General features: G+C 35.5%; 1 protein-coding gene across 3 annotated transcripts; it reads right to left on the bottom strand.

Moving 5' to 3' along the window:
* Positions 1-7912: 7912 nt before the first annotated feature.
* On the bottom strand, positions 7913-12782 carry LOC104594622 (Protein-tyrosine phosphatase-like, PTPLA). Of its 3 annotated transcripts, none has more exons than XM_010255001.3 (9): positions 12643-12782; positions 12480-12565; positions 12350-12397; positions 12131-12219; positions 11977-12030; positions 9868-9935; positions 9707-9756; positions 9484-9581; positions 7913-8256 (listed from the first exon to the last, which is right to left on the bottom strand). In XM_010255001.3, the coding sequence occupies exons 1-9, from the start codon at positions 12699-12701 to the stop codon at positions 8152-8154; spliced, it is 657 nt and encodes a 218-aa protein (XP_010253303.1). In that variant the 5' UTR covers positions 12702-12782; the 3' UTR covers positions 7913-8151. The 3 variants fall into 3 exon arrangements, with proteins under 3 accessions (XP_010253303.1, XP_088754578.1, XP_010253304.1); XM_088898452.1 differs by having other exon boundaries at positions 12149-12219; XM_010255002.3 differs by lacking the exons at positions 9707-9756; positions 9868-9935 and having other exon boundaries at positions 11982-12030.
* Between the last annotated feature and the right edge of the window lie 125 nt (positions 12783-12907).

The raw sequence follows: 12907 nt of genomic DNA, 5'->3' as shown, positions 1-12907 counted from the left end.
ATAATCCACTAATGCTGCCGTGGTTCGAATCTGAACGTCTCTTCGGCGCACAGAACTGTTAGTATGAGGGTATCAATCAGTCTTCTTGTGCTTCCGGCCGGGGGTCTTGGCATATGTACCAAACAAGCGATAGCCCGCTAGGGATGGGGTGTCAATCGATCGGTTTTGGTTTGGATCTAGTCCCATCTAAATCTTATTTAATCAGATTTGTACAGCCCATTATAATTATTGGATTGGGCCAATCCAAAATAAATTGATTCATATTTTTATTGGTTTAAAATAGACATAAACCAAAACTGAAAACAACATAAAATCACTTCTATGAAAATATTTTTATAAAAATACTTTTATACGAAAGCACTTTTACAAAAGTATTTTTATGAAAGTACTTTTACACGAAAGCACTTTTTTGAAATCACTTTTATCAAAAAACTTACGAAAATATTTTTATAGAATCACTTTTACGAAAGCACTTTTAGAAAATCACTTTTATGAAAGAACTTTTACGAAAGCACTTTTACAAAAGTACTTTTATGAAAGTACTTTTATAAAAATACTTCTATGAAAGTACTTTTACGAAAGTACTTTTATGTCTGGAAGTACTTTTTGAAAAGTGCTTTTACAAAAGTACTTTTATAAAAGTACTTTTACAAAAGCACTTTTCCAAAGTACTTTTTGAAAGTACTTTTATAAAAACACTTCTACGAAAGTATTTTTATAAAAGTACTTTTACAAAAGCACTTGTACAAAAATACTTTTATAAGTCTATGAAAGTACTTTTATAAAAGTACTTTTACAAAAGTACTTAAAAAAGTACTTTTATAAATGCTTTTATGAAAGTACTTTTACAAAAGCACTTTTCTTAAATACTTTCAATAAAGTGTTTTTACAAAAATACTTTTACAAAAGTGCTTTTATAAAAATACTTTTACAAAAACACTTTTCTTATGTACTTTCAATAAACTGCTTTTGTAAAAACACTTTTATGAAAATATTTTTATGAAAATATTTTTATAAAAATATTTTTTCAATGTTAAAAGTGTTTTTATATAATTTTTGATATTTCATTCGGTTTGAATTAAATTCAATCCAATCCATTTACATTTTAATGGATTGGATTGGATTTAATTTGTATTGGATTTGGACTAGACCAGTCCAGTCCGTTTATAAGTGAACTCACATTGGACTGGACAGGATTGGACCAAATCCACACGTTTAGGATGGGATGTCAACAGGCTGGATTTGGTACGGGTCGGACCTTAATCCGACGCAAACTCAACATGACCATACACGAATTGATTCCGTCTTTCCATGCCTCGTGAACGTGAATAGAGCAAATTAGAGGTGATATATATATCAACTATCAAAGAATGAAGCGCAGTAATGCGCAGTAATGCGCAGTAATGCGTGGCTAAAATTTTTAAGTATTCAAATATCAATACCGGAACGGCAATTTACCGGTGTTCAGATAAGGAGGGGGTAGGTAGAACCGTTTTCCTCACCACTTCCACTGGGTCTCCAATTAGATCAGTCGGTTGGTTTTTAACACCGCTCAGTTTTTAGGGCTTAATTGAACCGGCCAGTGGATTGTTCATGATTTTTCGATCAAAATGGCTGTCCAGTCCAGTTCTCTAAACACTACAAATCTACAATTTATCCTTTTAAGAAATATATTAATATAAACAATTTAAGAGCTAATAATTTAACAATGGAATGGTGAGACAAGGAGTGATCAGGTTTCACCAAACAGAAGAACATCATGATTGGAAGCGGATAGAAATTGCAATTTGCAAGGGTAAGGGTGTAAAGTTGTGTACATCCTTCCCCCTTCCACCCCCATACCCCATATTGGCGGGAACCTTGTGCATTGGGCTATCCTTTCTTAAGCTATGCATACTGTTGCAAATCAGGTCGTGTCGCTCACGGCCCGACATGATGGCACGTAGGCCATTCCAACCTTTTAGGCACAACATGATCGTGTGGGCCATGCTGGACTAGGGGTTTCAGGTCCATAGGCTGATACAGTAAGGCATGACTATGCATGCTATGCCACCCACAACAGGCCGAATGTGGCCTGCCCAAGGTCCCTAACGGCTAGTTCCAACTTTTTGGGAGGGTTTTTGACAAAAATAGTGGGGTATTTATGTATTTTGGCTTTAAGGGGAGAAAAAAATGACAAAAATGCCCCCAATAGCCATATAACAGTTAGTTTGAGGGCATTTTGGGTAAAATAAAATGACTTTATAATGACCAAAATACCCATCTCAATGACTAAAAAACAACTAATTTTTAGGGTATTTTGGGCAATTAAATTATTTTATAGGAATAAATAGCCCAATTCTCCACCATTCTCACACACCAATTCAGCAATTCTTTTCTCATACTCTCAATACTCTCTCTCTCTCTCTACTCTTAAATTCTCAAGTCTCGACTTTTTTCAAGTTTCAATAAGAAGGCTTGCTCAAGTATCTCAAGTTAGCAATTTGAGATGCTTGGAGGCTTCGACCATTGAAATCAAGTTGAGATTTTGAACTGAATGGTCGACTCCTCCCGAAACCAATTCCTCAACATGAACAATGTTGACGATATTCAATCACAATATGATAGCATTAGCATTGATATAGATGCTACTGAAATTGTCAGAATTCCACCCCTAGTACCGATACTGCTATTGGGGGTAGGAGAAAGAAAACTAAATTGACTAGCCTGATTTGGGAATTATTTAAAATATGGGAGGTTAAGGAGAAGTGAGACATGGTCGTTTGCAAAAATGTAAGAATGACTTTAGCTATTATAGCAAGGGTGGTACTAGCCACTTGGTTAAACATTTGCTCACCCATGAGAAACAAGAAGAAGGGAAAGAAAAATCTCAAACACAAATTGGGAAGGGGGGTTTGGTATTTTAAATATTCACAAGAAAAAATGAAGCAAGAGTTGGCAAAATATATTGTGCATGCTAAACAACCATTTTTATTAACTGAGGATAGTAAACTTGAAAATTTTTTACATAATTATGCAAATACTCAATTTGAAAAAAATTCTAAAAATACTATTAGAGCAAATGTTTTTAAAATTTTTTATTCATATAAACAAAATTTAATTCTAGAGTTGCAATTACTTCTAATATTTGGATTTCTAATTTTAGTATAAGTGATATTTGTGTTATCAGCCATTTTATCGATGAAAACTTACTTTTACAAAAAAGAATTTTAAGTCTTACTAGGTTTGAATGGTCACATATTGGCTCGGCTATTGATGTAAGAATTTTAAATACTTGACATGCTTAAAGAATTGATAATAAATTTTTTTCTATTAGTTTTGATAATGCCAACAATAATGATTCAACAATAAACATTTTAAAATTTCAAATCTTATAATAATGGTAAATTATTCCATATTAGATATGCATGTCACATCTTAAACTTATGTATTCAAGATGCTTTAAATATTATTTTTCATCATATTTCTAAAATTAGAAATTGTATTATATATATTAAAAGTTTTAGAGCAAGAAAACAAGAATTTAAATATTTATGTCATAATTATGCTTTCAAATCTAAACATTTACATTAGATGTTCAACATAGATGGAATTCTACCTATTTTATGTTAGAAAGTTGTATTCCCTACAAACAAATTCTTACTAATTTTTATAATTCAAAAATGCCACATGCTATTATACTTGAGAAAGATTGGAAAATGACAATTTGTACAGGAGATTTTTTATACAATTTTTATGATGCAACTAAGGAATTTTCGGGTGTTTATTACCCAACTAGTTGTCTTTTGGTTAATCAATTATTCATGATTAGTGAATGTTTTGCAAAATATAGAAAAAATCCATAATTTAAAAGCATTGTTGAAATAATGGAAAATAAATTTAAAAAAAAAATATTGTTTAACTGCAATATTAGATCCTAGGATTAGAAAGGTGGTGTAGATATTTTACTTGAATCATATTGCGAAAATATGAATATTGAAAGTGGAAATCAAAAAGAAAAATGTATAATTTATATGAATCTCATATGGTAGGGCATAAAAAATCTACAACTTGTACAAGTTCAACTACCACTTCTGCAACAACTAATTCCAGTAGTGCAAAAGATAAAGTTTGGTCTTTAAAAAATAGGAGGAAGAAATCTGATGCCACCTCATCAACAAGTTCATTTATTGAACTTAATTTTTACATACAAGCAAATTTTTCTAGTTTAAGTGATTCCTTCAACTCGGAAGGAATGAATGATTTTGACATTTTAGCCCGGTGAAATGGACATTTAAAAGATTATCTAGTCTTTGCTACCATGGCACGTGATCTACTAACCCTTCCGATGTCTACAGTTCCATCCGAGTCTTATTTTAGTGTAGGTACTAAGGTGCTAAATGACGAGAAGCTGCATAAATGGTGAAAGTATGGAGATGTGCATCTACCTCAAAGATGGGCTAGATGCTAAAAATAGATTATAAGACAAAGGAGGGCATGACACTACACCTAATGATTCACCTGAAGCAGATGATCAAAATCAAGATGGAGATAGAAGTGGAACTTGAAGAAAATTGATGAATCCAATATTTTTTTTTTGTATACTCAATAATTTTGTAGCAATTTTTAAAATTATTATAAATTTTGTTATTCAATTTTATTTAAATCATTTGTTATTTTTTCCAACAATATAAATTTTTATTTTCAATTTGTAATTGTATTAAAATTTTTATATTTTATTCCATTTTGTTAAGTATTTTTTTGACCAATGTATTGTTCAAGTTTCAAATTTAAATGAAATAAAATTCCTATTTTTTCCAATTCGTTGTCCATTTGGCATTTTGTATTTTGTTAAGTATTTTTTTCATTTCTTTGTTAGAATTTTTATTTTTTCAATTTGTTCATAATGGAAAGTTAAGTATTTTAATTTTACTTAACAAAAAAAATCAAAATAAAAAAAATAAAAAATATCTGGCCCTTTTCGGCTCACAACACGGCCTACAACCTGCTCGGGCAGTGGGCCGGGCCGACTCCCCAACTTATCCTGGGGGAAGGGAAGCACGACCTGCATGCCGGCACGACGCGACCAACTCTTTGCATGGGCCGCATGTGCACAAAATAGAAATTCAACCATCATATGTTTGCAAGGTTTTAATCAATCAAACTCCCATTGATTGAATCATCACGAAATAAAAGGCAAGGATAATACTTTGATTTAATTGAAGAAATAAATAAAACATACTATGGAACAGAACTCCGTTACAAAATTCTAATGAAAATTTTGGTGTCTTTTCTTTATGATATCCCTCAAAGAATCTCATGAAAAATAGAGAGATTTACACTTCATAAGGGATTATAATCGGCTGGGTTAAATAACTAGGCTGTCAATAGCATAATCCTCCGACACATTTCTTCAACTTTGAATTTCCATAAGGAACTCTAGTCAGTCAAGTTGAATAACAAGGTTGTTGATGGTTTCCCTCTACATCTTCCAAAAATTTGACATTTTGTAAAGGACCATACTTAGACAAGTTGAATGACGTGGCTGTAGATGGCATTTTCTCTCTGCTTCACAAAAGAAGAGAGGGAGGGGGGGAGAGGGAGATGAATTTACACGTAGGGGAGAATGAAAGGAGAAAGCAAGATGATGGAAGAGAACTTCCTACCTGTAATTCTGGACTGGAAAAAAAGAATTATTGTTTTCCAGAGAACCTCCCAAGCCATGTGGGTATTTTTCTTTATTCTTCCTCTTTCTTTTCTTTGTACTCTTCTCATGGTTTTTCTCTCTTTCCTTTTCTCTAGTCTCTTCTTACTTGGATACCTCAGGAAACATTAAGAGGTGTGGACCAGAGGAATTTTATAGAAGTGAAGGGTGGTAGCTGTATAACCAACCCACACACCTAAAAGTTAAAACCCCCTTCACTTGAAGAAAGGGACAAGCGTGTAGATTACTTAAAAGGAAAGAAGTGGCACCTACATAATGGATATCCTAGCTATCTATTCAGGACCAGTTACACGGAAGAACTAAATAAAATCTGACTTACCTCTTTTATCACAGATCAATAAAAATTTCAAGTTACCAAGCAAAAAAAAAAAAAAATCTCCTAAATGTAAAATGGCATGTTTGCATTGACAAAGATAATCAAATGGAAACAAAAAACATTAAAGTACATGATGCATGAAAAAGGGTTACATGGCCATTAAGAAGGTGATGCCATGCCACAGAGACTGGAATTTGCCATGAAATTGAGCTTGCACCAAACCAGTAGTCGTATAATTTTAGTCAGATAGTTACACATGCAATGAGAAGCAAGATTATTAATAGTTAGTAATGGTTGGACTTGCAGTAGCAACACTCCACCAGCTAGTAACAAAAATCAAGCTCATTGTAGCAATTCAAAGAGTAGCACAACTCTAAGCCAAGCAATGTAGCATCCTAGACCATTGGATTCACCATTTGGAACTGCATAAAGGAGCTGATGACAATATATTATGGTATTGCTCTGCTTAAGTTTCAATAGCTTGGGCTCAAAATGAATGGTACTACCCTGGTTGTTGTGTAATTCTTACTTATCCTATTCAAATTACACAATCAATAATGCACCTTGAATCCCAAGGTTAAAGGGAGAGTGAAATGAAAACTAATCCTATTTCTACAACAACTTCTGTAACTACACTAATCTCAATTAAACTCAGACTTAATCCTAACTATTTGGTGTCAGGTATACAAAACCCTCTTGAATGGTGATCCCCAGTAAGTTGACTCACCTTGAAGGGTTACTGAATTTATTTCATGACTCAGCTGCAGGGGGATACTCTGGAGTTCCCAGAACATATAGGTGCATAGCTGCCAACTACTACTGGAAGGGAATGAAGAAGACCGCTGGCTTATGTTAACAAGTGCTCCACTTGCCGACAACAGAAGTATAGCCCTTAGTCACAGGTGGGTTTTCTTCAACCTCTACCAATTCCAGAGAGAGTCTGGGAGGATGTGACTATAGATTTTATCACAGGTCTACCCAGGTCAGAAGGGAGGTCTCTGGTTCTCATCATAGTTGAACGTCTAAGCAAATATGTGCATTCCATCGCCCTCCCACATCTGTATACAGCAGTTTCTGTTGCTAGAGCCTACATCTAGGAAGTGGCCAGGCTGCATGGGACTTCTAGCTCAATCCTTACTGACAGGGATCCCCTGTTTATGAGAAGGTTCTGGGAAGAGTTCTTAAAGACCCATGGAGTTAAGATGCTGCATTCTACAAGCTATCACCCCCAGACAGACAGTCAATCTGAAGTTGTTAATAAGTTCTTAGAGATATATCTTTGATGCTTCATTGGTGAATGACCTAAACAGTGGACAGCTTGGTTACTCTGGGCAGAGTATTGGTATAACTATAATACAACCTATCATATCTCTACAGAGCAGAAAGGTACTTCGAGTATGAGGCCCCTGCAACCCAGAGAGCTTCTATTGCATCCATGTATCCTTACTTAAGCCAAGCCCCGCCCCAGCTCTGAAGACATCACCCTTACTGCCTGAATTTACAGAAGGAGCATTACGGGTAGAAACCAAAGGAAGTGTTGGACCTCAGATGGATCAAGCAAGCTAACAAGATTATCAAGCAAGCTCTCATCTCTTGGAAGAACCTGCCTCCTGAAGATGCTACATGGAAAGATTTCTCTAAGGTGCAGCAGCAGCCCCCTCATTTCAACCTTGAAGACAAGGTGCCTCCAAAAGGGGGTGGGATTGATGAGGCCAAAGGCCCACAACTTCAGGCAGGTATCCAGCATCCAGCTACATCCAACCATCCAGCCCACAACAGTGATGACTCTGGTTCAGGTCAGCCCAGGAAACCACCTGTCAAATACATATATACCAGAAGCCACATTATCCTGGTTGTGGGACATCAATATTGTTTTCCATGTGCATCATGCATTGTTCATGAAGCAGTGAAATGCTTGAGCCCTTCCCAAGCCAAACCTCTGTAAAATGAAACTGTCTTTACAAGGTTCAACTCAAGATCCACTGAGAAGGAACACAAATGAGAACAATATGATCATAATAGGGCCATAAATATTCAATCTAACTATTTAACAGGTTTCATAAGTTTGGCCACCATTGAGTCATTGACAGTTAATCAACATGTACAACTGAAAGAACCTCTGTCCAAACCTTCAATTTTTCTTCTTCCTATGGAGTTTCCCCAGTTTTGATCGCCGTTGCTTAAACAAATGCAAGTACAGTTTCAACCACAGAAATGGGTAGCATACAAGCAGAACCTGGCTCAAATAAAAAGAAAATAATGAGACCCAGAAACATAATAAAAGAAAAAACACTAAGAATACATGAGAACCACAGTGGCATCTCTAAGTAGGATAAAAACCCTATTATCATATAGAAGTATTGCACCCAAGGTGACTATGCACCATAGATCTAGAATGCTTCCCTTGATAAGCTTCCACCTAAGAGAGATCTGAAGGAAACATAAAGTGGACTACATGATTGTCACCATCTGATAGACCATATTCTGGTTTAGATAATAAATAAGAATATGGAAAATGTTCCAAAGAGTGGCCTGACAGCCAGATGTTCAGAATTGTAAGATCAAGCTAATTTCCGAACCATTCTGTAGAAACAAATACCAGGTTCTACATCCCTGTACATGTAATTTGAATCGATTTTAAAAAGATTAAGCCATGAAGCATGAGTTGTATGCCTCGAGGCAAGGCACATAATAGCAGACCAGGTTTGAGTTGAGGTGAGGGCCCCAGTCTGATGAGGCATATACCTCATGCCTCAAGGCGAGGCTACAAAAGGCATAAGTCTCAAAAGTTAGCAACCTTAAGACATTTTTAATGGAAGAAAAAATGTCTTTTTTTTGTATTTATTTTGAAGCTTAGCATGTACTTGGAGGAATATTTTAGTCACTAATGATGAAATAAAACTAAATGACAACAAAAAGAATTTATATCACCCACTGATGGCGGCTCAGTTGGTAAGTTCTCTCACAGGTTGTAGCGAAGACTTGGATCAAATCCCACTGTCACCAAGGTTGGGGGGTGGTATGGGTATAGGGGGCAGGCTATCCCCAATTGTGTAGCCCCATGAAGTAAAATAAATAAATAAATAAATGTAAAAATTATTAAAAAAAAGCATAAAGGATTTATGCCTAGTGCTAAATATTTGTTCAATTTGTATCACTATTATATCGATTTATGTGTCTTCAACTACACGTGTTTATTCAATGTGTTTCCATGTTTCCATGAATTAGTTTCTAATTTGTGTCTACGTGTTTATTTAATTTGTATATGCAAGTGTTAAAATTGTCTGTTATGTTCTAGTGCATCTATGTATTCTTGTTATATATAATTTTGAGGCCATTGTGCCTCAACTATGCTCTTATCCTTTTAGAACTTTGGTTCAGGAGAGGGCTGAGGAGGACGGCTACCATCATCCAAAGTGTAACACACATTTTTTCAGAGACAAAAATTTGTTGTTTTGCATACCTTGACAAAAGAATAATAGCTAAAGTGGAAGCTGGAAAAGAAGTCCGCATAGAGGTTGTTTTTCTTTATAAATGGAAGTGCATCATACATAAGCCACACTGCATGGAAACAAGCAGTCAACGGAACTTCCCAGACAAATTCACTATAAATACAAACAAATAAGATAAAGCAAATTCATCTGATAACTGGGAAACAGAAAGGGCTGAATGAGAGTGAATAGTACTTTCTCCAAGAGCCACACCAACAGGATACAACACAATGAATGCAGTGTACCTTATGAAAAGAAGAAAAGGCGATTAGCTTTTGCTTGGAGATGCACTTTTTACTGTTGTAGGTGTTGTATGGATACTGTTGGTTTCTAATTTTAGTGTAACTATGTCATACCTAATGTGGATAACCCAAGATGGACAAATTCCCACACAATTCAAAGCATAATGTGAGTACCTGATTATCTGTATCAGCCAAAAGGAGACAGACATATATCATTTCTATTTTATACTATAAAAGGTAATGTAATAAGTTGAGACAAACTCAAAGCATCTCTAGAGGAACAATAGTGACTCATCATCAACGTCCAGAGAACCAGATCGAGCATAGAACCAGAAAAGGGAGAGGCTCATGGGCAGAGGTTCAACCATGGTCAAACCAAAGGTCAAACCATAATGACATGGCATATACATATATATTTTATAGGTCATATAAATACTACAAGTATTACTACACTTGCATGTTGTTGATAGATGGTTTTTTCTAAGTTCTTAAAAATAATTGACTAGGGTTCAAGTCTCTTAACTCACATTTTCTTTAAAATACGTGTATTAAAGTTACAAATAAATGCAAAGAAAGAAATGGGTTAATGGTAACAAGACAATACATATAAGAGGTCTTGGGTTCAAGTCTTGTCATCAACATTTTAAAGTTTCTATTCATGTTATGACCCAGGCGATGTCATAAAACCGGAACCAGTTCACTGGTTTTCCTGTTTGGCTGGTTTTTCATTAATCATGCTTTGCAATATATGACCAAACCAGCTAGAGTATTGAGTCACGGTTTAACCGGCCCAACCGACCGGTCCAGTCTGGTTTTCTAAACAATGCTCACCATTAAGACTAGGAAAATCTCAGTCATCCTTTCATGCAAACAGATTTGTGAAGCAAGAATTAAAATACCATAAACTGTCACATGAGCAATTTAAAAGGAGTAGTTTCTGAGGCAAAAAGATGTGATGAGTTGAAACTTTCATGGCTTGACAAATATGATCTAATGTAGGACAGATATGAAAGAAGTTACAATAAGTGATAAAAATTAGGGTTTGGTTAGCAAGGGGAAGAAAGTATGATGATTATTTGAAGTTGGAACAATCTAACAAGAATAAGGATTGGCTTAGGGTGTAGGATTTAGAAATTAGATATCAAGTTGATGAATATTTTACAATGTCTTGCTTCATGGCAACATTGGAATTGGAGGTGAAGTTGAGGGGTCCAATTCCACGAGTCTATGACCTTTTGGATCTGTTTCCATAGTGGAGAAGAATTTAACAAAATACAGACTTTTGGCCTGGGAGTTTTGTGGTTTTGCAGAATGAAATATTCCAAACCACTTGGGAACACATGCACATAGGGGTACTAATCAATTCAATCTATGGAATTGAGGTGAAACGGAATCCAATTCTAAATCCATTCCTGCAATCAAAACACAGCCTTAGGGAAAAATTCCAAGTACAGGAAAAGGAGAAAATTGATGAAACCAAGGGATAATGGGGAACTCAGCAAAAGGAAATTGAAAAGTGAAACAGTTCACTTATTTATGGAAGTTAAGTGATTGACTTGTTAATAACAACCACATTTGACAATATCACCAAAAACACAAAGAAGTGAATAATATAGGAGAAAATAGTCCTAATATCACAGTAGAGTTCCTAAGAATCTTTTCTGGAACTAGGGCTCAGTTCTAGAATAATTGCATTACAGCACCAAAGTATTGCAGAAGTAAATCTCATCATCATCATCATCTAAGCCTTATCTCAACTATATGGGATCAGCTACATGAATCATGTTTCACCATTCCATTCTGTTTAGTGTCATATCCATCATTAAATTATAAGTGCTTAAATCATTTCTTATTACTTCAACCATGTCCTTTTTGGTCTGCAGCCCCTTTAACTTGCAACAGATCACTTCTACTTACAGGTGCTGCAGAAGGTCTTCTATGCACGTGACCAAATCTTCTAAGCCTACTTTCTCTCATTTGTTCACCCATTGGAGCTACTCATAGGTTCCTTCAAATGACTTCATTTCTTACCCTATCCTTTCTAATTCTTCTACTCATCCACCTCAACATATGCATTTCTGCCATCATGAATCACATATGACATTTTATAAACAGATAATTTGATCTGAGACAGCACTTCTGAGAAACCTTGGGCAACAAACTATATGATTCATGGATGATAGGAAAGGCAGAAAAAGAATTGAGGAAACATGGTCAACATACCTCACCTAGACTCCATGCTAGAAACGTAATGAAAACTGATGGGAGATCCTGAACCTACAGAGGAAAAAAAAATGAACCGCGATTCATTGGGAACCCATATATATACTTTAGGAAGTATCTAAGCTACAGCATTTGAGTTTAGAACAATAGATACCTCAACAATTTGACTAACAATTGCCAACAGGAAATGAGTCCTCCCTCCCCATTGCATCAGAGGAAGCAGCACCCCACTGGGAACAAGACCTCAAATTTGACAAAGAAAATCAAACCAATTCCAGTTAGATAACTTATCTTTCCTTTTCGTTTTATTTCATTTAATTTGAGAAATAAGGAAGTGAAATTTAAATAAAAAATTAAACCCTATATATCATACCAATGGCACCATGTAGAACTTCCAGGAACGAAACAGTTTGCAGCAAACCTTCAAAACAGGAAAGAAACAATGAAAACAAATTACTTTCTTTATATGAATCTAAGCGTTGACGGTATCCATCAAAACTCACAAATAAGATCTCCGGCAGAAGCGTATGCTCCTTGAAAGGACTTGGTTGAGGCGAAGCTGCTCAAAACCCTAAAGAGAGAGATTACCCTGCCAAAGCACACGAATAATGTGAGAAAGAAAAGAACGTGAAAAAAAAAGAGAAATGAGAGAGAAGGAGAGAGTACCATCCGAAAGCCTGAAGAGAATTGTAAGCAAAGAGATAGAGGTTAGACAGCTGAGACATGTTTCTAGTGTCTCAGTAACTCAGTTTCTGAGAGGTCTTTTATTCCGTTATAAACGTTCACTCTCTTCCCGCCATCTTATCTTCTTTCCAGAGATGCCCGTAAGGGGCACGTGCTAGTGAGGTGACTTGTAACATGGAGCTTCGTCTAGCACAAACGTTGACTTGGTCTAATAATCAACTGGTATTCATCACATTTCACCGGGGGT

Source organism: Nelumbo nucifera, chromosome 2, assembly GCF_055504915.1.
Source record: "Nelumbo nucifera cultivar China Antique chromosome 2, China Antique-T2T, whole genome shotgun sequence".
Taxonomy (NCBI): domain Eukaryota; kingdom Viridiplantae; phylum Streptophyta; class Magnoliopsida; order Proteales; family Nelumbonaceae; genus Nelumbo; species Nelumbo nucifera.
The sequence above is the reverse complement of the archived record's forward strand: the minus strand, read 5'-3'. Positions and strand labels throughout refer to the sequence as shown.

Coding starts and splice junctions, on each gene's coding strand:
- LOC104594622 (XM_010255001.3), bottom strand. CDS start 12,701: ATGTCTCAGCTGTCTAACCTCTATCTCTTTGCTTACAATTCTCTTCAG. Junction 12,566..12,642: donor TCTCTTCAGGCTTTCGGATG/GTACTCTCTCCT, acceptor GTGCTTTGGCAG/GGTAATCTCTCTCTTTAGGG. Junction 8,257..9,483: donor GCTATTATTCTTTTGTCAAG/GTATGCAAAACA, acceptor TATTTGAGCCAG/GTTCTGCTTGTATGCTACCC.